At 47.7% G+C, this 26797-nt stretch overlaps 1 protein-coding gene across 4 annotated transcripts; it reads right to left on the bottom strand.

Moving 5' to 3' along the window:
- Window positions 1-2: 2 nt before the first annotated feature.
- On the bottom strand, window positions 3-26747 carry SLC25A25 (solute carrier family 25 member 25). 4 transcript variants are annotated; one of them, XM_086763583.1, is made up of 10 exons: window positions 26460-26747; window positions 7047-7173; window positions 6871-6958; window positions 5971-6082; window positions 5082-5240; window positions 4166-4318; window positions 3943-4050; window positions 3548-3715; window positions 2977-3127; window positions 3-2535 (listed from the first exon to the last, which is right to left on the bottom strand). In XM_086763583.1, the coding sequence occupies exons 1-10, from the start codon at window positions 26745-26747 to the stop codon at window positions 2351-2353; spliced, it is 1539 nt and encodes a 512-aa protein (XP_086619709.1). In that variant the 3' UTR covers window positions 3-2350. The 4 variants fall into 4 exon arrangements, with proteins under 4 accessions (XP_086619709.1, XP_086619711.1, XP_010128738.1 ...); XM_086763585.1 differs by lacking the exon at window positions 26460-26747 and adding an exon at window positions 19353-20802; XM_010130436.2 differs by lacking the exon at window positions 26460-26747 and adding an exon at window positions 15544-16091.
- Window positions 26748-26797: the final 50 nt, after the last annotated feature.

The following is a 26797-nucleotide window of genomic DNA, read 5'->3' as shown; positions in this document are numbered from 1 at the left end:
TATCTCTTTAACAGACCTTTATTAGCAGACTGTTCCCTACATGAAGAATTAGATTTGCATTATAACAATTTGTGGTTACAGCTACAAAGATGGTTGTCATTTTGCATTGATTTTTGCATTCTGATGTTCATATTCCCATTAGGCCACACTGGTAGGAAGGAGCCACTGCAGAATTTATGACAGGTCTCAAGAAGGGGAGGGCCAGGAAATGCTATCACTAGTCCAGATCGGTTAGATTTCCACCTGGCTAACTACTGACAGCACTGGATAGTCACAGCAGAGCCTCAACCGGAAGACTCTCCACAAACCACCAAAATCTGCCAGAAAAAAAAGCAGCTGCTGAGCGCTAGCAAATCCTTTTCCAGTTTCTCACACACGTCTCCGCAGTGAGCAACACTGGCTCAGCAGCAGGGTCTGCTGATTCAACCTCAAAGCACAACTGCAGCAGCTTGTGTCCAAGTGCAAGTTTCTTTCCATCTCTCTGGAAACTTGTGTTTTCTTTAGTCCCTGAGATTTCTCCCCTCCTCCTTACCTAAAGATTCCCCAAGATCGCTCTCAATTAGCCACTGTGACATCCAACATGCACAGACCTTCTACTTCCCAACTTCATCACTCCACCTGAAAGCTTCTCAGCCGTGCACAGAGGCAATTCCAAAGTAAGGCGAGCCTCACGGTGCACCCTCTCCCCTCCTCCCAAGGTACTGCTTCTTCACCAGCTCCCTTCTCTCCCGTGGCTTCTTGCTACAGAATTTCTCTGGGCTGAGGTCCTCCAGCAACAATCCCAGACGTGGGAAAGGCAGATCAAGCCCCAAAGGGAAGGTATGCAAGCAACTTCGGCATCCCTCCCCACAACTCAGCTGTGTGATGTTAAGAGAACAAATAAGAGAACTTTTTGAAACAGGAGAAATACAAGTAACAGTAACAATATTTAAACAAGTCTATAAAAATAGTCTGACATAACTCTGTTCAAATAAATACAAAATAAATATGCTTTAAGCAGTAAGACAGTGGAATGCAACGCTGGTCCATTTTGCCCAAAATGAAAAGTTGGATGAGGATCTCCCAGGCCTCAGAAGCCAGATCCTATCAACTAAAGAAGCCCACAACGCAGTAAGAGAAATTTTAAAGCCACCTCTTTCCCTTAGCCTTATGAAAAGCACCCTTTGAAAGAAAAGCAAGCACATCTTCAGGACTGAAATCTCACCTCTGGCAGTGACAACCAGCCCCTCTCCGTAACACCCCTTCCCACAGCAGACGTACTCCTGGCTTGGGGACTCCATCCCGCTAACGCAAACCTGAACGTCCATCTACAAAGAGGTCTAAAGAGATAGATAGCAGCGTAGGCACGGGGTTTGGAAAAGGCGCAGCAGCTATCCTCGGCACCCGGCAGAATGGATTTCAGAGGTCCATGCAACGCTGCACAGAGGCTCTCGTGTCGTGCTGGGAGCACAACTGCACAGGAGCTGTGGAATATTGTCTTTTGTTCACTAAAGCCATGCATCAAGGTGCCAGTCCACCCAGGGCTCTCCTGCCTTCCTCCGTCCAAGCCCCTGCTGAGTAAGACAAGCCGATCCCGGCATGCAAAGGATACAGGCATGCAGGCTCTAGTCTGCTGCTTCTGTTAGTAAGTGCATCTTGTTAGTGGATTTATGAGACACACTTAAACCTATAAAAATAAATAATCCTAATTCTTCATCAGGCTGGCCTAAGGAAGCCTGACTGGATAAACCACCGCCCACCAGCCCTCAAAACCAGTATAGCTCAAAGTTACAGTTCATGTCAAGTCTTGGAAGCAGAACATGAATGTCTCCTACCCAAAGGAATATATGTAAACATAATAACAAGCCTGGTGCGGCAGCAGCTCCTACACAAGGTTTGTACAATTTTAAACAACGGGTAGGAAGTTCAACAACTGAATGGAAAAAAGAAGCTCTCCGAATGGAAAAAGAAGCTCTTTCAGCAAGTCAGAAGGTGCTCATCTGCAGGCAAACAGCTCTGTACAAGCAATACACTGAAATCAGACCTGTTACCCAAACCTTTGCTACTCTGCCACGCTGCTGGGAACTGACCTCAGGCACTCGCGCCTTAAGATTCTCCCAGGAGTTCACTTCCTGGTCTCCCAAAAGGCCCAACAAAAAGGACCACGTGATGGTTTATGTGGAACTCTGAGTAGCAAGATGGCAAAGGACACCAGATCTTCCCCTCTCCCTTACTGACTCACAAACTATCTGAGATTTCACAGCTTTGCTTAGTCAGCTTAGTGTCGACACATTCACAGAATGAGAGATGGCTATACGTCTTGGGATTGCACCCCAAGATTTCAGAGTTCAAAGTCCTCGGCATCTCCTGGTCACCGTGACTGCACGCCCAGAGTCATCTTCAAGTTTTCATAAACCACGTAGCTGATGCTGACAGCTGGGATCACCTTCATAAAGTTCGGTGCCAGACCCCGGTAAAGACCAAATGCTCCCTCTGTCTTCAGAATGTGTTTAAACAGTCCCCTCATCGTCACTTCGGGAGCACCCTCCACTGAAGCTGCAAGAGGAAAAGCCACAATAAATAATGCAGCCTATGTGACGAAAACACTTCAAGGTAACACCTGTCTCAAAGAGCAGTTCTGATTCATGTGCTTCCTGTGCATGTTCACACAGCAAAGGCGCTTCACAGGGGACAGCATCTAACTTCTCGGCGAGCCGTAGCTGTGCTGCACACCACAGGCATTTTCTCAAACTGCTCTGCAAGATGCCCTTAGCCCAAAACTCCTAATCTGAGCAAAACCGAACCTCTGTCCTGGAGGTGCCTGCCCTCAGATGCTAAGGGCAGCACAAAGTCCACTGTTGTCGTCCAGCATGGCAAATAGCCTACGGCTCAGCAGCACAGGCCAGCTAAGGCTGTTGCTGCAATGTTTACACCAGAGGACCTTTACCCTGCTCAGAGACCATGACAGGAGTTCCCACAGTTCCCAGAAATTCTCACCTTGAGCCTGCATGCGTGTCCTCACAAGAGCCAGCGGGTAACTGGCAAGCTGTCCACAGGTACTGGAGATGGTGCCACAAGCCAGCAGAACAAAGACTCCAGGGTCAGCACTGTTGACAGCATAGCGTTGCAACCAGGCATTTTTTAGTGTCTGGAAGGAACAAGCCAGATATTAGCAGTGAAGAGGCAATCAAAAGAATGTCACGTTACATAAAAGAACTACGGTAAGGCCTAGAAAGCTATGTGCAAATTCAGCCATAAGCACTAGGCTTCTCAAATCTTTTTGAACTACTGCTACCGCAACACCTGGGGAAAATGCCTTATTTTATTTTCTGCTGTGATTTTCCATTAAAAAAGAAACAAGAGATCATGCATGACATTGACTAGGAAAGGAGAATCGTTGTATTGGATTATCTTTTAGGCCATTTTGGGTAACAAATCCATTTGTGCCCTATAAGACTCATTAGGAACGCTTTGATAAGTTACTTAAACTCCTCTAGCAACTGACAGGTCTGACAGTGATGAAGCTACACAAGCAGCACAGCCCTACAGCAGGTTAAAGGCTTCATACCTCATAGACTGCCAGGTCAATACCAGCATATGGAATGATTCCTAGCATGTTGGGGATGTAGCCTTTGTAGAAGGCAGCCATTCCTTCCTTTGCAAGGATGTTTTTGGCACAATCCAACATGCCTGAATATTGTCCTGTCTTCCGCAGAGCCATCCGTGTTTTCAGAACCTAGAAGACAAGAAGAAATGCCTTGAAGGTCTACAGGAGAATCAACAGGAGAAAAGTGTATAGACAATGTCCTTAAGAGCATGATGGTCAAGACTACAGTGACTATCACGGGAGCAGTAGTACTTGATATCATCTCTGAGAACTCATTAGTTAAGCTATCATGGAGCTGGTGTTCCACCCACATCTTCCCATCTTAGCACCTTTCCACTATCAGCCACCGGCCTCACCTCCATCGGGTAGATGCTGCTCTGGGCAATGGCCCCAGCCAGAGAACCAGCTAACAACCGCTCGTGAATCCTCAGCATTTCCTGGTCAGTACCAATGAATCGCTTGATCTGTAGGAGCCAAGAGAGACAGACATTGAGGCTCACTGACTTATTTCAGCTGTCTTTTTCAGCTTGTCCTCCTGCAAACCCTTCCACAGCAAGACTTCTGTGTCCTTTTACACACCTGCTCATAGGCCATGAACTTAATGGCTGATTCCGGTGCAATTTTCAACACGTTGATGCCATTCCCTCTCCACAGTGACCTTGGTCCACCCTCTCGGATCATTTGAGTAAAACCGCCAACGATGCACATGTTGTTACTGCGGGAGGCATGAACCTGGGAGAGAGAGAGCAAGCTTGGATTAGTTCCAGTCCTGATTACGACAGTGCTACGTTTTTCCGTAATCCAGGGACAAAAGGGCGCTTTTCTATTTACCCAGAGATTTGCCAAGGCTTTAATCCCTTCCAGATAACTTCTACAATAGGAAAGCAAGCTTCTTTTATTTTTTGCGAAGCCTAGTGTTAACTAATGAATCTAATCAATATCTCCCTCTGGAATGGGAGGAAAGGCTAAACAGGCAACTGCCATACCTAGCGTAGGATCTGCTACCCAGGATAAACTTCCCCGCTCAAGAGCTGCTACAGTGACAAAGAAGGCTAAAATCAGGCTTTTGTAATTCCTTTCTAACACTGATAACAATGATACTGAGTACCAGCCCTGCCAGCTGACCACCACAACCACTGCAACTCTCATGGCCTCAGGGTCCCTCATGGGAACACAAGTCTTGAACCTGTTTCACGAGAACCAAAGTTTTCCAGTGCTCTAAGCCACAAAACTCTCTAACTATTGACAGTTTTCACATCTACCCCCCAAAAGATTCTCTATATTTTTTTCTAGCCAGTGAAGACTAACTTTTTAACACGACTTTGAGCATTCAAACAATCCCAAAAGCTTTCAAAAGTAGCAATATAAGAGCAATGAGATTAATCCTGGCCAGTGTGCTGTACTGTGTTGAAGAACATTACCATCTCCTAGGCATCCAAGAATATTACAGGATTCTATCTGGGTATTCAAGCAAACAGGAACTGTTCCATCCTACCTGCATGAGCACTTTCAGGCGGTCCAAGGGAGCTGTACAGGTTCTGGACACGGCACCTGCACCTCCACCTGCAACCAGATGTCTCCACCACATCCCTGTCTGCCTCTCTTCCACTGTGAACTCATCAGGGACCGTCAAATTCTCTCCTACATCAAAGATCTGCAAAAGTATAACATGTAGAGAAATGTTTCATCAGCTCGTGATCTTGCCAAAGTTTTATTTCTCTTTATCACTGCTAAGTGTTGAAGTACTGAATATGCTTATTCCAAGTCAGCAGCTTATCTACAGCCATTAACTGCTGTGCCTGGCCACAGGAGCTGCCACTGCTAGAGCACATCACAAGTGGAACCTTCCCATTTAGAGATTTTATCCAAGAAACGGGAACTGCTGAACAGTTATCTGCATTAAAATACTGTGGATCGTAGGAAGGAACAAAATTACCAACTGCAGGCAGCTGTATGGCAAAAAAACTGGACCTCTCTGGAGCCTTTCAAGCTTGCAGCCAGTTTAATCTCGTTACATGCTATTTACACACACCGAAATATCTCCAGGAAGGACGGCTGCCTGTCAAATCAGTTTCTAGTCTTAACAGGTCCTGAACCAGCAGGGGCTGGCCACTAGTACAAGCTCTCGGATGTGCAAGCCAAGCGAACGCCCTCATCTTCTTGCAGAACATGCAGTTGTAATCACCTGTGCCAAAGGCTCGGAAGCCGTGCCAGTGATAGGTGGCACGATAACGGGACAGGAAGCGATTGGGCTTCTAGGGCTACAAGGGAGCTACTGAACCATGAAGAGAAGATAGAGACTGCCGATAGCAGCTCCTGGGGGTCAGGACTCTGACTGAAGCTGGGGAAAGACCAAGACCTGTTGTGGAGGAATTGTTTCTTACCGTGGAGTGCTTCCAGTACAGGATGATTTCAGGAATGTTCTCCACTGGGTGCAGCAGGTGATAGTCTCGCCACTCATTCCAATCAATTGTCATTGTCCCATTTTTATCCATGCTAAAAAGGTTTATCATTAGATGAGTACAGACTCCCACTGGGTGACAAATTCCTCCTCCCCTTCCCACTGATTATTCAGGTCTACACCAAAAGCAGCTTTGCAAAGCAACTACTAAAGGACTTCTAAAGAGACACAAGACAAAGCCAGGAAATCTTCTATTCCAACACCGCAAAGGGGTAGAAGTGGGCTCCCTTTGTCCTCCCCTTTCCCCTTTAACTGACCCACAGGAGTAGTTGCACCCCCTCCTACCAAACTTAGGCCAACATAACTGACGCTGAACGGAAAAGAATACTTACTAGGTGACAGGACCCCAGAAGTGTCCCGTCCTTATTCTGACACACAGGCAAACAGACAGAGGGAAGGTAGCAGAGGAAAGAAAGAGGAAAAAACAGCACAAATAAGTGGTTGTTAACATGTTAGTGCCACATGCGTAAAGCAAAGAGCAATGGCACAGTCCCTCACCAAAGCAGCAAGCTCAGGGCAACAGGACAATCAGACAGGGATGCAAATCAGCTCAGGTGCAAGCACTTCCCCACAGCAGGTCAGCAAGATAAGAGATTCTGACAGTAACTCTCCATAATGCATTGCAACCTTTTAAGTGTCAATTCATGGGGAACAAAAAAAAAAAAAAAAAAAAAAAATCAAAATCAAGAGTAACAGGCAAAAAGGGAGGAGCTGAAGTCTCTGGGAAGCATGTACAGGGTAAGAAAAGGAGATGGATTCTATGTCCCTACACTTCCTTCTAACCCCCTCAACAGTAAAACAGAAGAACCAGTTGAATCCTCACCTCTTCAGTATTTTCTCAGCTTGCTGTTCAGAGATCTTGACTCCCAGGTCCCGAAGAGACTGTACAATCTCCTGGGCATCAATACGGCCTGCGAAGATAAGCCAGTGAGCTCAAGGATATGTATTACAAGCTAAGGCATGCAGTAGTCTATTCATGAGCACGAGAAAGGTGTTTACCATCATTCTTCTTATCCAAACTCTTGAAGACCAGTCTCAGCTTCTTCTCATGATCTTGGAGATAATGGACAAACTCCTCAAAATCCAGCTGTCCATCCAGGTCCTTGTCTCCTGCCTTCACAATTTTCTGTTCAGAAGACAAAACCTGTCAGTTCCTTTGTTCATTCAGACAGATCTGCCCCTTCTTCTACCACATTTAAAGATAATTTCCTACACGACTTTGACTTTTCCTCCAGAAAGTAGCCAACAGAATTATTATTCCTCAAAGAACTTTGAGTGAAGCAGTAGTGTAGAAGAGCCACCCGATTCCAGGCAACTGTCTCCCCAAATTAATTACGCAGATGAAATGCCTCATGCTTTTATCAGGGATATTCTGCTAGTATCGTGTGTCTAATCTCAGTTCTGTATCTTGATTAACATCTTACAAAGCCCTTGTGGAGGTTCTTAAACTAAGTATGAGGCAACAGATTTGCATAAAAAGTGAATCACAAAACTTCAGGTAATAAAAAAACCTGAACAGGAGAAGGAATTTCATGCCTACTACGATTCTTAGAGAAGCAAGCTCCCTCTGGCAATAACTAACTCCAACCAGAAAAAGCCTGTCCAGCTCTAGTGGACACAGCCAAAGATAAAAACCCCTACGAACTGGTTTAGGCACCCTACAGCTATGTGCTTTAATTACACAAGTTTCCATGAGATGCATATAGAACAAGAAAAGGTTCTTAGTAGGACAAAGCTAAAATCAAGATCAGACTCCGTGCCAGACATCTAGGACAAGGCAAACGCTAATTAACTCACTCCAGCATGGGGCAATAGCAGATGGACTGTTCTATCTGAGGGCACGTGGCTACTTGTTGACAGGAGAGGTGATTTCCGGACTACAAGAATGTGGCTCGGGGAGTTCCTATTCCCCTTCTCGTTCAGTCACTTGCCTTTGACAGCCTGCAAGTCTTTTTCAACATGAATCAGTGAGCAACACTAAATGAGGTGTGATTCAGTCTACCGCATCACCTAAATTTTTGGTTTAATTCTTGTAGTATTTATGTGAACAGCAGGTGGCTTATTCAGGAAGCTCTGAGCCGAGACCAAACACTAGGCTAACCCTCAGTTCACCAATATTTTGTACTTATTGCGATATTTCTTCAACCTATGAGCACCAGTCCCCTTCATAAGCCTTAAGTCTTTATTTCAATGCCATTTTAAATGACTTCAATACTAAACAGTTCACTATTAAAACTCTCTCTCGCCCCCCAAGTCTTGTCACATTAGCTCTAATGCTACGAGGATTACTCCTAATCGTTCTATGAACCTTAAGTAAGAAAGTACTGTCCCAGCTGCCCTGACCTTTGAGGTGTGCCCAGTATTCTTAACATGCAATTTATCATATGACTGTTGCAAAGTTCAGATATGACCCCACATTCAACTCGCGGGCTAAAGATAGACCAACACCCCTCGCATGTCAGCAGATTGGCCTTGAACAGCTGAATCAGGGCTTCCCTCTGACTGGCAACCCCCAACCAGTTGACAGGCACTCATAATTTGAAGGCACTGTAAGAGATGTGACTGTGCAACCGCTCCCGTTCTCTCAGCACGCCCCTAACAACCACAGAGATGTGCAACGAGTGATCAGACGCCGCAGGTAATAAAAGCCGCTGTGCTCAGCGAGCGTTCTCCCCCCATGACCAAAAAGCAAGAATGCTGCGAGCCTGTCAAGCAGTAACCCGCAACACACGTGTGACGGCTGAGAAAGCCAAGGTCCCGGCATCTTCTCCAGAGATACGAACAAATAATCTGCCTGCAGCTCTTCGCCTTTAACAGCAAATATGAAATCCCTGTAGACAGAACTGGTCATTAACAGCTATGCCAGCTGCAGGTGTTTCTATGGTCACCTGCATAACACAGCCCCCGCAGCACGCCTTCTGCTCTGTCCCCCGTTTGTATGTCCGCACAAAGATATACAAACCCTGCCTAGCTTTGCTGTTCAGCAATCAGCTGCCTGGGCTCTTGACAGTGAAAAATCACACCAGCAGCAGCAAGCTGAAAGTCAGGGCTGTGTGACAGAGTCGGACGGAGCACTCTGCAGATTTAGTGCATCTCCCTTCTGCAGCAAAGGGAAATGCTCTTCCACAAGCTCCCCCAGCTCAGCCCACGCACCGCTGCTGAACCGCTCTCTGGCTCATAGCACAAACCTGCTCACCTTCACCGGGGCGAGACCTGCATTGGCTCGCGCTGACATTAGACTACACACCTCCCGTCAGAAGGGGGAGAGGCGGAAGAGTGTAAGAAGCAGGAAAAGGAAGAGGATGTGAAGTGATGTATTTGAGCACACCAGTTAAAGCAGAGGAATCCGCAGTTCGGAAAAACCCTTTTTCTGCTTAATTTGCAGCAAATCGACTAGTTTAAACAGTCTTAAAGGCACTGAGATCTCATCAGATTCAAGCCAAAAGAATCAAAAATAAGAGTCCATTCCACTCTGCTTTGGCAATCCCTGCCAATGGACAAGAGAAACGTGTCCATGCTGTACCCGGCTATTACGACAGAGCCATCGTGAACTTCTCCCCCTCTGACCAGCCACTCGGGGTGCTGGAGACCACCCCTCCACCGCTGGCTCCCTCCCGTTCCTCCCTTGGGGCCATACCTGCTTCCACTGGCGGTAAGTGGAGAACTCCTGGGAAGGAATGAAGAGGCTGAGTCGGAAGATGGATTTGAGTTCAGCCGGCAGCCCCTTCGACTCAAAGTACTCAAACTCCGTCTGCGACTCCCCAAACACTGGCAAGTACAGACAGAGGCAGAGCATCTTTCTGAGCCAGAGACTCAGCTGCCCCGCTCAGACTGACCGGGAAGGGAAGTAAAACTGAATGACTCCCCCGAGCTAATTTCAGTGCGTAGTGGAAAGGAAATTCCAGCAAGTCTCATGACACACGCCTATGAGCGAAGCCGGCTCCAGTGCGATTGGCTGTACAAGCCCTGCCCTTCTACTTAAAAGGGAAGCCGTGGCTGTACAGTCCCACCCAGCTGCTAGCGAGACACCGGATCTGGAGGAGGCATGCGAGCTGCCTCCCATTGCTCAACACCAGACTCCCATTAAGACCTCACGCTCACCGCAAGTTAACTCTTACCGGCGTCTCATTTAACCCAAGAGGCTTTGGCCAACATCCAAGACGCTCACTCGCTGTTCCGTGCATCCGATCGGTCCTTTCTGATCCTATGGTCACCACTCCGGGGATTTACACACGCAGTACAGTACGGACCAGTCCTGATCATAACCTCTCCTCCCATACAACACAGGAGGACTCTCACTGTCTTGCTCTTTCCAAAATTCTTCCTCTAAAACACAGAAAGAGCAGGATGCCACCCACTTACTGCTTTTATACACGTTTGGGATATCCAGCTTAAACAAAAGCCTTGAAATTCCACTTTTATAAGGTTACTTTGCTCTGCCAGAGCTGGTTGGCTTTGGTTAGAAGTCCTCCCAAGAACACTTGTGGAAGCTAGGAGCAGGCTACCCTGCATACCAAGATCTCCTCTGCAGTACTTAGGGGTTACTAATACAGGTAGTAGTAAAGCCTGTGGAGAAGTTTGCCATTGTGCCGGACACCCAGAAAAATCACCAAAATCAAGAGCAGGCTTCAAAACAGACTCAGCTGCTTCAAAGCCTCCTAGCTAAGCATCCACACAGAATTCCAACAGCTTACTAGGTTTTCCTCCTCTCCCAACAATTAAACATTGCAGGCGGATACGCACTATAATGACAAGTGGCCCAGGCAGAACAACACTTTCCAGTTTATACCATTTACAATTTAACCACTTTGTAAGCGAGTCCCTGAGCTTTCATCAGGAGCAAGCCAGAATGAAGAGGGAGTGTGGCACATACATCACTAAACGCAGATATAATTACAGGCTTCTGAGCACCGAGTGGAGTTTGATGTACGGGCTCTGCGGCGAGAGTACCAAAGCAGTGCAGCAGGTAACAACGCTGCTCAGTCCAGAATTACTAATTGCTAACAGGAATCTTAAAATAAAGTTATAGTCTTGATATTCGCCAAAGATAAGCTATCATACAAGGAAAACGCAAAAACCCATAACCAAAACACTACAATCCTGCCTGCACTTGAAGTAACACAGTATGTTTGCTAAACTGGTTTAAGCCAGGCCAGCTAACAGCTTTCCCCGCCGCTGCGGACACAGCAACATTTTCTTGCGTTTGTTCTGTTCAAACAGGCTGCCTAGCCAGCACAAAGTCCAATCAGCACTCCCCTCCTCAGATCCTAATGAACAAGGGGCCTTTACGTCTTTACCGTGGTGTTTTGGTTTTTAGATTTAAAGAAAAGCCAAGGTCTGTAATAAGCTGCTTGTGGAGCTACATGTCAATCACACAAACTGGGAATATTTAATCTAGGGCTTTATTTCAAGGATATTATTTTTTTTTTAAAAAAAAAGGCTTAATAGATCACGACTTGCAGCAATTCAGTACCCTTGAGAATCGTGACCTATAACGGTTTCCTACGCCCTCCCCCTGTCACCTTACCCACCATGGCACCACTGCCGCGTTACCTAACCAGGCTTAACCTACTCCCTGCTGACGTCTCCCTGCACGAAAACAGGATCTTCTCAGGGGCTCCAGATCCTCTTAAAGATCAGCTGCAGCAGCTCACTACATGCACGCCAACAGCACACCCCAGCCTTCCCACCGAGTCGAGTCTCCCTGCAAGCAGCACCCCGATGCTACGCACCACCAGCCAAAAGCTAACGCCTGACCGAGGCCAGCAGCTCGCCCCCGCCCAGCTCCAGGTAGTAAGTGAACAAACGGAACTCAGCTCTGCCCCACCAAGCCTAAAGACCCTCTGGAGTCCTTCCCACGAGTTGCCAAGCATCACTATTATAGCTGCTTGGCAGCTCAGTTGCTATGCCAACATGATGCAGATTTTCCTAATAAACTCTGTCTAGAGTTAGCAGCTAGAGACAAAAGGCAAAATCTGCACATTTTAGGAAAAAAAAAAGCCTTATTACCTACGTCAGAGGAAAGGAGAAAGGCAATGAGGTTAAGAAAGCTGATTTTAAGCAGGGTATTAATTACACGACAGCACGCTAAGAAGGAGAGACAGATTACAAATGGAGTTTATACCAGCAATTCTGGTTAAATGACAAAGGGAACTTCAACGGGCATTAACAAGCATTTAGATTTCACCTAACAGAATCCTGGTAAACCTGGAAGTACTCAAAAGCAAGATAGCTGGAGGGGTCAGTGCTGCTTGAGCACAACTAGTATGGGGCCACTGCCCACATCTCAGCACACGCAGCCGGTCCGGCTTCCCTAGCCCCTGAGCTGTGGACAGTACATCCCTCATTAGCACCATCTATTCCTGATCAAACTAAGGGCAGGGCACAGAGCTCCAAGCAGTCAGTCCCTTCTCTCTCCCAGATCAGGAGATCCCCTCCTGATCTCTCTTACATCCACCAGTTCTGTTAATGAAGCCAGAGCTGGGTATACACATTTTTGGTCGACGTGAAGCCAGCCTAGCTAATACCCTCCTGTGCTAAAGGGAGCACGAGATGGGTCAGTCCTCCTTCTACAAAAGGCTCACTTGCCTTGCCATCAAGGAAACTGCAAACTCATTTTCCATTTTTAGGATTTGGTTCTTATTTAAATGCTGCACGAGTTACCAGTTTCAACACCCTGCCACTCCAACGCTAGCCTTTCCAAGTCATTTGTACTCTTGTAGGCATCTGCTCCATCACCAGTTTACTACATCAGCTCCAGAACGTACCTCCCAAAGGATGGGAAGATGCAGCCATAGAAGGAGCAGGGAAGTATGCTGTTTAATTTTGAATTTACTTTGCTAAAAAAAGGTCTCTAAAAATATCAAGTGCCAGTGAGCATTACAGCCACATAATTTAACACCCTCCTTCACAGGCAAAACAGCTTTCTGGGCAAGTACACCATGGGCCAGAGAGAGAACCTCTACTGCCCGAAGTTTTCACTATGTCCTGCTGACTTGGTACGTTTTAATTTCAGGAAACTAGCTTATAATTAATTGTACAGTACAGAAAGTCCTCTCAAAGCACAGGGAGTGTAAAGTGTATGAAGGAGGGGAGTTAATCATTTAAGAAACCTCAGCAGAGTAAAGAGCTGCAGCCAGCCAACGCTGTGCAAGAGGAAGGACAGAGACCGGGGAAGGCGGACAACACTGCGTGGTATTTGACATAAAGGTAACCAGGAAAGGTGACCTGTTACAGGGACAACACACAATCCAAAGTTACAAGTCCAGATGGTGTCACCAGGGGCAGAACGTGCCTCTCTCCTGTGTACACACGCCCAGGGGCCAGTGCATCACATTTGCAATCGGTATTTTCTCGCACATTTGCAGAAACAGCCTGATGTTGAAATTGTTACCTTCGAGCAAGGATGTGAGCAGAAACACACCAACTACAACGTGAAGATTGAAGAGCCAGGGCTAGGAAGCAACTCAGGTCAAATTTATCAATACACGCAAACTCCTTACAGTAACCCAAGTATCAGCTGTGATATTTTGGGTGGCTTTAGCAGATATGTAGCTACAGGCGTTTTCACAGAACAAAGTAGCACACCAGTCAAGAGACTTCTCCCAAGGTCACAGACATTCAGCGGCAGAGAACAAAAGCCATGTGTCACCCACATTTTCTTTAAACACCAAATAATACTGTTTGCTCACAGTAGTTTATGATCTACCCCTAAGGCTGTCTAGACTTTTTGCAACACTTCTCCTTCGGACAGGTAATTAGAGCACAGATATCTGATGAAGCACAAACAAGTCACGGCAGCTTAACAAGTGACTGTCCATCAGCTGACCCATGACGGCTGGATGCAGTATTAGCCGGCCTGAATTGCAAGGTAAAAACATATCTGCGTAATCCTCAACAGAAGAGCTTTACGCTGCGTTTTACTTTACAGTCAGGACAGGCTAAAATTACAGTCACAACCTCCTAGCAGATGGGCAGTTAGTTCCTAAGCCGCAATAACTCCATTTTACCATATCCTTATCCTCTAGGTATTTCTCCATTAGCCAATTTTACGGTTCCTATGCAGCAAAACTTCCCAGGGTGACACAGGAAAGAGGAGATTGGTATCAGCTTTCAGAGAAAGCTTCATTTCAGGTGTGAACAGACAGACTCTCCCTGACTGAGCAGCCATTGTTCCCTGGAAGACATCAGAGATTTTCAGCCCTAGGCTTTCAAGGTTTTCATCACAACCTCCTTCAGTTCTGAGCCTCTGTCCTTCTTCAGCCTCTGTGCACAGAAGTCCTCCTCTTCTCAAAATGCGCAGACTCATCTTTTTGATGAGGATGCACAGTGCTAACTGCTAACGATACAGATGAAGGCAAAAGTCCCTGCAGATTTTTCAGTCTGATTCAAGCAGGGAGTGGCTTCTGCTCCCCAGAATGCGAAATGCCACCCTGCTTGTTTCCATTCAGAACGGCAGCAGAAAGGACATTCACTCCCTCTACAACTTGAACCTGTTCATCCCCCATTTTAGAGAGAAATCTTACAGCAACAATCATGCCCAGTTCCCTGGATCCTGCAAGTCATGCACTCCTACTCCTGCCGCAGCCCTTTAGTATTATCGCAAGCTCCCACCGCTCGCAGGGGTTATGCCCGACTCCTTCTCCCTAATCCCAGGTCACACCCTTGGTCTTAAACCACATGTAGTCACAGCTGACTGCACCATCCTCAGAACGGACAGACAGCGTTTGCTCTCCATCAAAAACAAACCAGAATTGCAGTCAGCCAGCCCTGTGCTAGGAGCCCAGGCACTAAACTATGCAGCTTTTGTTCGCCTCCCCCCAGACAAAGCCTCACCGATTGTGCGCACCCACCACCTCCCCTCTCTCCCACCCCCTGGGAAGTTCCCATCCTCACGCAGATTTTAGTCTCTCCCTTATGCCGCCCGCTCCCCGGGGACAGGCTTTCCTCTCTTCCGGGCTGTGCCATTCAAATAATACAGCCAGTTACTCATTTGCTCAAAACGTGCTAGCTTTTCCAGAGCCTTGCCAAATTACCAGTGACTTGCCAAATTACCAGAGACTGACTCGGGAACGTTTTAGGATCTGTTTGATCCTTTGCCAGTCTCCTGTGCATGGGTGGGACTCGCCACTAACCTGCATTATCATTCCCTGCCCTTAGTCTTGCTTTTTACAAGTTGCCCAGGAACCTTCGAGACCCCCATATTCCCCCTTGCCCCTAAACAGCATTATTTTTCCCCCCTTTGAACATCATGTCTGAAAGGTTAGATCACCTCCTCCCTTCACAGTCATTCCCCTGGTCCCCCCACATTTCCCTTCCAGCAAGCACACACATTGGACCCTGCTCCCTTTTCGTGTTTCTCTCCCCCCTCCCCAAATACACACACACCCCCCCAGCTACTCGCACACTCCACCTGCAACACCCCTGCTCCCGGCAGACCCCACAGTCCGCTGCCGTGTGCGCCAACCCCTCCTCAGGCCCCTGGATATCCCGTTACCTTTGGAAAATGCTCTGCGGGTCCAACCACCAGTAGGATAGTTGGTCTCCTTTCAGTGGGATCAGTCCCTCTGTCCTGTGGCTTCCCCAACATCTTTGGCCCTTTCTCCCCGGGGCCTGGAAGTGGGGTGGTGTTTCTGGCCTCATCCTCTTTTTCATCTGCAGGACCTTGGCATACGGCCCTGGGAAGGAAGCTAGACAGAAAATGCCAAAGGGTCTGCAGCATTGCTGCTCCAGCGAGCGTCCCAGGCAGGGAAACCCTGCGCGCTCAGGAGCTGCCCGCTGCCAAGGATGATGTGACTGCACTACCAAGCACCCCCAAGTCGGGAATCGGCACGGCAGCCAGCGGGAGGTTCAACCCAGCGACTCCACGGGCTCAGATTCTTTACAGACCGCTCCTGCGGATGCTTCCTGCCTTTTGAAATTGCTGCTACTGCAGTCGTGCCTGGCCTGACAAGCAGCTCATTGTACCAGAGCCTCAGAAATCTGATGGCAAGAGACAAAAGCACAAGACCCCTGGCACAGAGAAGCCGAGACGCTGAGCTTTGGAGACTGCTTGGGCAGAGAAGCCGAGATGCTGCGCTTAAGAGGAAAGCTAAAAATGAACCTCTCCGAGAGAAGCTTCTCAGAGCTGCCAATTAACCCGCGCGTCCCGGCTCATCCTAACGGCACATCAGCGAGGCTGAACACCCAGGCTGCGTCCCCACTGCAGCAGTGCCCAGCCAATCCTCGCTCCCAACGCTGCGGTGCTCCGGAGCAAGGCAGCGCGCGCAGCCGGGCGGGAACGCGCCCTCCACGCAGCAGGCACCCCGCCAAGGAGCGCGCCTGCCAGATCCATCGGGCAGGTACGGGCAAGCAGGGCGGCCGTCCGGAGCGCAGAAGCCGTGGCCTTGAGGCAGTTTGCCAGCACAGGATTGTCCGAGGTGCGTACGTACCCGCTTCTGGGGCTCGGCAACTTCGGCTGCAGCTCTTTGTTAGAGCAGCAGATGGTCCTCCGGAGAGAAGCCGGCTTTTCCCAGCCATGGCTGAATTAACCTCTAACTGCACCCGCTCTCCCTGGTCTATTATAGTCTCATCCGTCATTACAATAGCTCTTTGGTGCTGCATTGTGCTTCTGCCATTTGGCTTTCAGCACAAGGCAGCGACACGCTTGCACAGCATTTATGACTATTCATCTATGCAAGATCCAATACGCTGTGGTTAAACTACTGCCAGTCAGTGAAACAGGCCGGGGTCTGCTGCAGGAGCCTTTAACCGTACGGCCAAGGGGAGGATCACCCACAGCAGGAGTACACATGTATGTCAATATATAAGCACAGGACACAGGACGTTCCCTGAATTTCGACAAGAAATGCCGCGTTTCCCTCGGCCCCCACAGCAGCGCCCGCCCACAGCCGTGGCTGTGAGGCTGGGGCTATCAGCCTCCCAACCGCGGCACCAACAGAAAAGCCCACCCGCCTTGGCGGAACCCAGCAGCCTACATCTGGCAGCACAGCAGCAGGCTGGTGACAGCGAGGGCTCATTTTCCATTTTAATGTACTGACAACTTACTTTGTAGTCCTAGATTCTTGCCTGCCTTTTGCATCTACAGAGAGAGGGCACTGCATGCCTCACTTTCCAAAGTATTACGAGTTTCCCATGAAAGAACAGCTTGGGTTTTTTAACGTGCAGGATAAATACATACATATAGATTACAGCTGCTATCAGCCACGGCTCCCTACCCACAGTAGTAGCACAGCAAGATCCACGGCAAGCAGAGGACCTCCGAAAACAGAGCTTTTAACTTTTAAGAGTGATAGGCTGTAAGAAACTTTTGTTTTCCAGATATTAGACATGAAAATACAATCCAAAACCTGAAAGGACTGCATGCTTTAAGTAGCCAATTTGCAAATTTTGAGAGGAAAAACACTAAACGTCACACTTGGGAACTTGCTAATGCTGAATTCCTTAACCAACCTGAGTAATGGAAAAAATTAGAAACAAGTATGTAGAAGACATTACATTTCAAAAAGAATTCTTCTGCAAATGCACTTCAGAATTACTTATGAAGAAAAAAATGCTCTTTAATCATAAGGTCTACATACAGTACACAGATTTTTTTTTTTACCTTAAAACTTGGCACACACACAAAAAAAAATAACAAAATAGAAAAAACGTACAAAATTCAGAGGCTGTAACACTGGGGTCAGGGTGCGGCAAAAGCTCTGCCCCTGAGGAACGACACTGTCCAGGTCTAGTTGGGATGTACTCAGAAGTCCAGGCTCAGGCACAGGCAGAAAAGAGGAGATATTTCTGTCATCTCGAGTACCCTGAGCTGCTGCCAGTTGTCACAACTAGAAGCACAGAAGCTGAACTGCTTTCTAAAACGCAGTGAATCCGATCCTTTAAGATGACATTTGAAAGTTTCTAACACTCTCAAGCTAGAGTAGGAACAAAGCAGATTTTCTGAACTGGGCATGGTTCTTCAAAATCACCTTCTATCAGCCTGAGGCTGTCATTTCACAAGAAGCAGCGAACTGATCCGAAGCTTAGCGCCACTAAAAGAGGTCACCTCACACATCCAGATCAGCTCTGTACTTACCTTGCTCCCATGCTCCTCCGACAACCTCATTAGCCCCGCTAAAAATTACAGAGCTTTCTGCTGGGGTAACCAGTTGAGGCTACTCATGGATGGGGTCCAAAAAAGTGTGACCGCCTGTGGAAAGTCCATTAGAGCTGCTTGGGGCGACAGCAGGCAGACTGGCACCACTGCTCCAGAGCTACAGAAGGCAAAGCACCGGAGTGAGACTTTAGATTTCCCCTCAGAGGTCGCTTAATGCCGGGCTGCTTCTCACAAGGACCCATTAAACCAGTTGACGTTACCTGACACTATTTCTTACAGTTTTCTCTGCACAGTATTAGCTGTAGTGGTGCACGCATGGCAAGGACCCCATCTTCCCTTGTTCATGCAGAGATTGCATAATAAAAGAATAATTTGTGCAAGAAATTACATGCCTGGGGTGCAATTAAAGCAGAAACTCAGCAATGCTTCCTTGGCCTTTGTCCTCACTAAAGAAAAACCTCAGAGGAATTCTGCCAACGCACTAATCCACACAGCTCCTTGAGAACAGACAGACTTTTCTAATCATATTTAGGAGAGAAAAAAAAAAAAAAAGCATTTCTTTTACCAAGTGGAGAATTTTATTAGGTCAGAATAATAAACCTAGTAACGGAAAGATCATTATAGCTAGAGGCAAGACAACTGCTCTTCTACAGGGAATTTGTAGGAAAGTATTGCCCTGCCAACACCACCACGAAGCCAATCATTCACACGTAAGAAAAGATGCAATAAATACCGTGAGTCCAGCCTGAACACAAAGGAACGGACGAGGAACAAAAATTCACTTTTTCTAGAAATCGCAAGCAAACACTTAGGCCACACCCAAACAGCTTTCCCAACCTAGGCTTTACTAGGAGACAGTCAGCCCTCCAATTTCAGCTGTTTCCATGAATCAAGCCCAGGATTTTGAAGGCGAAAAAGCACCAGGACTAATCTGTCAGCTGGCTCTTGGCCAGCACACCAGTCACTGGGGACAGAAGGCGCCTGTGGCAGCTGGTCTCAGTCCTACAGCACCAAAATGGGATAGTCATTAGATAGCCAGAGGAGAAGCTGACAATAAAGTCGTGCAATCTATCCAAACGGAGACAAAGGAGAAAGGAAAGAGCAAGAGAGTGACGTTGTTTCGCTTAATTAAAACAATATTTTCCTCAGTACTACAAGCTGTCAGAGGGAGGTTTGGTTTCAAGCCACAAACCCAAGCTATCATGTACCTTCTTCAGCCACATCATGTAGGCCACATCTTAGTACCTCCTCGGTTTGAAGCTCCAGTTTTCAAACTGAGCCCTTTCCAGTCTGGTGGTACTGGGCCGAAATTCACTCTTGGATCATTTGCTTTAAAATGGCTTCTAGAAGACTTTTGAGTAAATGCACAGCATTTTGCAGCAGGAATGTGAGCCTCGTCACCAGACAACTAGCTAACGTTTAAAAAATGCAGGAGGGAGGGTGAAAAGAAAGGGGGCAGAGGAAAGGGAGCTCTGCTGGGAGCAATGACCCTTCTCCTCCTCCGACACAGGAAGAGCTGCCACTGCGGTCGCTGTCTCCAGTTCCTTAGGTGACCCCGCAGGAATCAGCGGTGACTCATCTCCTCGGGAGCTCTCCTGGAAGCAGCCCGAGGAGTGCTGCCTACATGTGTGCTGCGCAGAGATAGCGTGTGCCACCCAGAGATAGCACCCAGCCCGCCCCAGAGGGACGGGCCACCACGACTCCTTCAATTACCTCGTATCTTTTCAAACATAATTTCTGAAAAACGTAAGTACTTCCCACTTTGTAGAAAGCCGAAGTTAACCCTGCACAGTGCTTCTTGCACCACGCCGAAAAATCTAAATCTCTTGGCCACTGCTGCTTTAATATTAAACTACAGTAATACATTAAGGTGACACAGCATAGCTCACTGAACACCAAATGAAACCCGGGTCACCTCGTTAAAGGAACCCTGGCACAAGTGATTAGCTATTACAGTTGATATATTAAGGCTACCAGGGCCAGTGCCAAATACAGAGATACAGAAAGAGCTGGCCAGGGAGGGTGAAATACGCAGCCATGGCCCAGAACAGCGAGTTCTGCCAAGGTCGTATCATATCACATGAGGAACCAGGGACTGACCAAGAGAAAGGGCATCCTTAGTACTCAGAAATTAGCAAGTGAGCTTCTCGCTGCTCTAGGAAGTTCACCAGGAAAATAGCTAGTCAGAAACGATGGCTCTCCAGCAGCGCGGGCCCAGGCTTGCTCTCACACAGCCCCTGTTCTCCTTAGGCTAAACAGCGTTGATTCACATATCAAACAGCTTTGCCTTCCAAGCAATTCATGATCTAAAAATTCCAAAAATCTCTCTTACGGCAGAATTCTCCACTGTAAGCCACTTTAACTGCCAGAAACTTCCCTGCAGCTCGCTGCACATAACTTAGAAAAACTACGATGTCTCTGTTGCCTTTCTGCATTGACACTAGTTATCACAGCTACGCTTCTCCACCCGAGACAAAGTCTGGGGCATCATTAAAGCGTGCTCACGTCCCACATTCAGAAGGACAAATATAGCAGTAGGACATGAGCAAGAACAAAGACTCATTTACCATTTGCTACAAGTAGGTCTGAAAGAAAAGAAAAAAAAAATCCCTCCCCCTCCTCCCAACATATCATATTATAACATACGGAACAGGGAGCAGCATCACCATTTCGTAGGGCTCTCGAATAGGAGACCAAGTCCTTACTATGGTTTTGATGTCATTTTATTAACACTTGTCAACCATTTAAGGGTTCTGCTCAGTATTCAGCCAGATTCATCACTGGTTTTGTTTCTTTAAAAAAAAAAAAAAAAAAAGGAAATTAAAGAAGCAGTAAATATACTGAAGTTCTGGGGTTTTTTTACCTGCCCTTATCTCAGTAATCTAACTAATAATCCAACGTGGATGAGGAGGAGACATTTTCCACTACTTCCCACGGCATCTAGCCCTCATCACCAAGTAACACCTGCTGAAAGACCAAAACCCTGCTGCGTATCCTACACAGGCACAATCAGTTGCTTTTCACTCAGGCTCTGGGGATCCGACTTCACTTTGCAGGATCTACGACAGAGTTCAGAAGACACACCACCCTGCAGGAAACACAACACTGTAAGGCCACGCCAGCATCCTGCAGGATGCCTTTGTGCAAGAGAGGCTTTCGCAATATCAGCATTTAAAACTGATACGCTCAAGTCGAAGTGGCATCTACGTCTCACAAATGTCAGCCAGTATCCTTCGTTCGTTATCACTCCGCAAATAGGACAGAGGTCTCAGCTAAATAAACCTGAGAACCACCAGGCTTCTCCAGTTTGCTGCAAGGTAGGACAAAAAACGGTCCCGGAAAAATGTCCTGAGAGTGCATCTCTCAAGAGTTATATACCTAGTCCTGTATGTACACAAACATAAAGCAACACTTGCCTAATCCACAATTGTTTGTTTATATGCAAGGTAAACTTATGCAAGAGCAAGTTCATCTTGTATGTATTTGCATCTAAAAAACTCACTTCCAGTCTGCCCCTTCGAACACTGGGTGGACACGCACTGCCAGTTCAATACGTTAATCACACCAAGGCATCTCTGATGACCAGAGCCCAAATTTGCGTAAAGACTTTCACCATCACAGCGCGAGATTCCCTGGTCTCCAGCATCCCCCTCCTCCTGCCCTCCCTGTGAGACCTCTGGGTCCAGGCAGAGTGACAGAGGCAGGCAGGCAGCGTGCCAGCCGGTTTCCCCGGACACTCATTGTCACAGCGCACCCTCCAGTCCAGCAAAGCTCTTGCTTTAGGAGGCTGCTGGCCAAGTCTATTAATAACCAACACTGCGCTGAGAAGTTTCCTTGTGCCAAAGCCAGTCCCTGTATTTCTTCTCAAAGTCCTTGCAGCGGCTGTCAATAGCTCATTTGATTGATTACAAACGGTTCATTCGTGTCCTTAGCGTGCCTAAATCAGAGAAGGTAACAGAACCCAGAATTCACACCAACTCATCCACCTACCACAGATTTAAAGGCTTTATCTGCAACTGAATCATTGACCTACAGTTCTGCTCTTGCATCAGCTTTCCCAAGTGCATGACAACAGGGCCTTCATCACAAACCACGCATTTCATAATTAACAAAGAGCCAGAACAGGCCTCCGCTCCCTACAGATACGATCTTTTCTTGCTTGCCATTTTAATGCACATTATACATAAATGCGTGGAGTTATTTAACGTGTTACTGAAAGCAGTTTCACCTTGTGTTAAACTGTTTCATGGTATCCTGAACAAACACAAACAAACACAATAAAAACTCAAGTCTTCCTTTTGCAGGTGACTGTGAACAGAAGACAGGTGAAAACATGACACTGAAAAGACTCCCTGCTTCCTCTGCCCCTTACAGTTGCTGAGAAATGTAGTACATTATGCATAGTGTAATACAGAGTATTCAGAAGTCTTGGAGAGTAAAACAGTTACAGAAATAAAGAGTCTGAAAGGAAGAATTACATGACATCACAACAGGTATTGATCAGAAATAAGATTAAACTTTTATGATTGCAACTGCTACGACAGAAAGTTTCTCAATCCATCTATGGAGTCACTTGCAAAAGAGCTAACTGACAACCACCCCAGAACACAGCAAGGAGACCACTTTCTCTGACAGCTGGGAGAGTCCAGAGACATACTTAAAAAGCAAAGCCATTCAGAGGAGAGGCCTGAAGCAACCAGAACGCTGCGGAGTCCGGCTGCAGCAGTGCAGTTACGCTGCTTTGGTACACGCGAAAAGCGAACAACAGAACTTGTGTGGGAGTCGGGACAGGCAGAACTTGGAGATCAAAGAGGAGACAGCAGGCAAAGAAAGAAGTGATGAACGCAGATGTGAAGATTTCAGCAGAATGGGAGCTGATGCAGGTTCGCATGGGGAGGCCAATACTGAGGCAGCAACAGGCAGTCACGTGTATGAACTTGGGAGAAGAAAACATCACAAGGCCAAGAAGGACACCATCGTTACAGCAGAGGCAACCGGACAGCTGTAACTGAAAAGAGACAAGGGTTATGTTTGCTCTGTTTCTTAAAGCAGAGAGAATTAGTCCAGCAGAAGATGCTCAGCACCACCATAGAAGAGGCAGCTGCAGGCAAAGTTCACACTTCAGTCTGTCTCTAGGCAGCTGGGATGAAGTCCACCAGTCCAAACTGTCTGGAACTTCAGCAGCAGAGATGAGGTTTTAGAATAGCGCTCCAGCTCTGCAGTTAATCAGGAGCAGCAGGAGAACAATTATATTAGCAAGTACACAAATACTGCCATTACACATCCTTTCAACAACACAGCATGTCCAGAGACAAAGTAGAAAAACACAGTTCTGGTTCAATACCTGTATTTTCATTAAGTGCATATTTTCAGTTCTGTAAGTCTATATAAATATTTTCATGAGGGAAATCAGAAAGTAGTAGTAATAGGAGACTGGTCATTCCAGGGGTAGATGTAATTTAGCAGTAAAAGATTATCTCTTTACACAGCAGAACAAGAAAGCCTTTAAAAACATTCTTCACGGGGTTACCACTTTACTGCTCAAGCAAAGTGAAGTATGTGAATTGCTTCACGCTAACCAGTGCAAACAAGCATTTCCTCAGAAGGCTCGCTGATTTGGCACACTGTATTTGTCAAGTGGTTTAAAGATAACACCACAGGTTAAAAAAAAAAAAAAAATATGCATCGTTTACATGTAAGTACAACCCCTTCTCTCCCCCACCACAGAAGGCCACCTCTAAAACAGAAGGCAGCAATTTTCCAAGAACGCTACAAAGGGCTTTATCTCAGTGAGAGCTCTCAAGCGTTGAAGGAGTCAAAACATTGCTCATTTTCTTTTCAAGTTGCAGCCCAAAGCTATTATTATTACCACAAGAACTTGTAGCCTACTGACGTAAAGAGATTAGCAACTCACAGCTAAGATTGGCGATAACCTCACATTGCCAGTCTAATATTTTCTCCATCAGTCTCCCAACATTAGAAGGTAACACCCGTATCAAGTGTACGATTGCATGGAAGGAAAAATAAAATGGACCACAGTCACAAAGTAATTTACTAATCACAGGCAATCGATGTGATTTATACCTAAATCAGTGTCCAAACACCACGTCCTATACATCAAAAACGTTTTCATCTTGATGCTTAAGCACTTTTCTTCTGTGTGACTTCCCATTACTTACGCCAAGCGTCAAGGTGCCATTATTAGCTAAGGATGGGGCAGAAAAAAGAATGACTTTATTAATAGAACCGCCTGGGAAACAGGAAGCTTATTTGATTTTCCTAAAAATTACACAATGCGGAAGTTTTCCAGCCAGCTCTCCGAGGACTGTTCCCACACGTTTAACTGGAACTTCAGAGTTTTGAACTCTGCATCCTCGTTCTTAACAGATGCTTTTTACGCTGCTGAAGGGGATGCTTTGCAAACTCTATTCATCTAACCAGCCGCTTCCCGCGTGGCAGAAGAGTCGGCAGAGGAAGCAAAGGGCTGAGGAACAATACTGACAGACAAGGGCTTCAGCAGAAAGACAGGATTGTTAAACAGCATCCAGACAGCGCTTCCCTCCACCAAAGCAGCTCCAGTCCCTGCAGAACGGTTCCTCTCAGCCGCTCCCGCAGCGTGACAAGCAAAGAAACTATCTGTTGGAAGTAAAAACGCATTTTGTTTCATGGTGCATCCTTTTAGCCTAGAAAGCATCAGGCTGGATTGAATAACATGCCAGGGAAGAAAAGGGAATGCAAACCGAGACAAGCATGCAGGCGTAAGCACAGAGCATGGATGAGACTTTTGCCAGAGGTGAGGGATTCAGCATCCACAGGTGGCAGCAGGTCAGCATTTCACAGGGCAGGCACAGATGATTTATATGGTATCATCAGGTTTCATTACCAAAAGGCACAGTGCAGAAAATCACCATGGCACTAACGTTGTTTTTAGAAACAGCACAACTAAGCCACTCACAAGATCCTTACGCTGCCAAAGAACTCTCATACTTTACAGCAGCAAGGAAGATGCCAACCAAAAAGAAATGTTAATAGTTAAGATGTTGGAGATTCAAAGTTAGAAAGGAACTAGCAACCCTGGACAGGATGGGTACATGCAATTAAAGCACTCAAATAAATTGGGGCACCGCTCCCAGAACAGGGAGAGAATAAGAACTGTCACTTGAATTAGATGTCTTTTCAGTGACTCTGAAGCTATCATTAAACTCTTCTTTCTTCCTGCAGGGTTGAGGCACTCTGAGGTGGCACACACCTGACTGTGCCCATGTGTTTGCCTGCTATCCTCCCAAGATACTCAGCTTTTTTATGGCCCAGCACATAAAACACAAGAGACCAGGCAGGGACAAACTGTGCTCTGAAGACAAGCCCATTACTCTGATTCATACAGGTGTAAATTGCACTAATTGCAGTGAAATAGAGTAACATCATAGTGAACTTTGAAGTCTAGAATGGTCAGTGTACAGCATCACACAGAGAGCTGCGGGACCACAAAAGCTCTCAGTACTGAAGTAGAGAGTCGGTGCGCTGCACATTTTGTGTACTCCATGTGCAAACTGTCCAAGTACAGCAGCCTTCCTACATTTTATAATATTTCAAACCCCTTAAAACAGACAAGTTAATTTGGCACGTATAAGCCATCTTGGGCAAGAAACTTGTGGAGCAATGTGGTGCCAAACAGACTCATGTGAGGAAACGCAATGACGTAATGAAAACCACATGGCAACCTGACTGCACCTATCCCTTCCCAAAAATCTTTTCCAAATTTAAGTAAGCATGCAAGCTTCCTAGCCCTCAGACCTGGAGAAAGAGGATTTGTTTTATAGTTCTCCCTGTCCAAGCAGTAAGTTTTCGATCTTACACGTCTGCAGTTAACACCGTACGAGCCTACAGGCAGTAAGCAAGCCGATTCCCCCGGGTTTAGCGTTCAAGTCAGCAGGCTGCTTTTAGGCAAGCACCTAGGAACGCTTGAGCACTCTGCCCGCTGCAGAGCGGCGGTGTCTCCGGTCACGCAAACGCCGGCTGGCCCTCGGGGCCCCGGGTGCGAGCGCTGCCCCGCAGCAAGCGGCCGCCCTGCTGCCACCCCCGCCCTGGCAGGGGTCCTCCCGCGGTTAACAGGGGGCACGGCTAAAGGGTCCCGCTCCCGAGAACGGCGGAGCCGGGCTCCGGAGGCAGGCCAGCGCTGCGGGGCGGGCACGGGATGAGGAGGCCGGCCAGACGCTCCCCCGCGCCCAGGAACGCGCGTCCGGAGCCCGGCCCGGCTCGGCCCCACCAGGCCGGGCCAAACCCCACCACCGCCCCCCGCCGCCGCCGCCGCTCACCAGAAGGTCCAGCTCGGTGCGGTGCAGCCCGAGGCGGCCCAGGCCCTCGGCCAGGTCGTGGATGCAGAGAGCGCCGTCGCGGTTCACGTCGAGCTTCTGGAAGAGGGCGCGGAGGCGCCGGTCCTGCTCGGAGGCCTCGCACAGAGCCCGCCCGCCGGGTCCCGCGTTCCCGCCGCCGCTCTCCGCTCCCGGGCCGGGTGCCGCCGCAGCGGCGGCCCGCGGGGAGCCGCAGGGGCAGAGCACGCCGCTCACCACCGGGGAAGCCAGCGAGCGCCGCGGCCCCGGCATCGTCCTGCCCGCCCGCCCGCCCGCTCCTCCCGCGCGCCGACGCCGGCAAA

The sequence above is a fragment of the Chlamydotis macqueenii genome, chromosome 20 (assembly GCF_036417535.1).
Source record: "Chlamydotis macqueenii isolate bChlMac1 chromosome 20, bChlMac1.mat, whole genome shotgun sequence".
In the NCBI taxonomy this organism is placed as follows: domain Eukaryota; kingdom Metazoa; phylum Chordata; class Aves; order Otidiformes; family Otididae; genus Chlamydotis; species Chlamydotis macqueenii.
Note: the sequence above shows the minus strand (reverse complement) of the source record. Positions and strands in the feature narration are given on the sequence as shown.

Bases quoted from the DNA above. Each gene is read 5' to 3' on its own strand.
- SLC25A25 (XM_086763583.1), bottom strand. From the start codon at position 26,747: ATGCCGGGGCCGCGGCGCTCGCTGGCTTCCCCGGTGGTGAGCGGCGTG. The intron at 7,174-26,459 runs GTGAGCGGCGGC...TCTTCTGAACAG, and splicing joins GCACCGAGCTGGACCTTCTG to AAAATTGTGAAGGCAGGAGA. The intron at 6,083-6,870 runs GTGAGGATTCAA...AAACCTTTTTAG, and splicing joins GCTGAGAAAATACTGAAGAG to CATGGATAAAAATGGGACAA.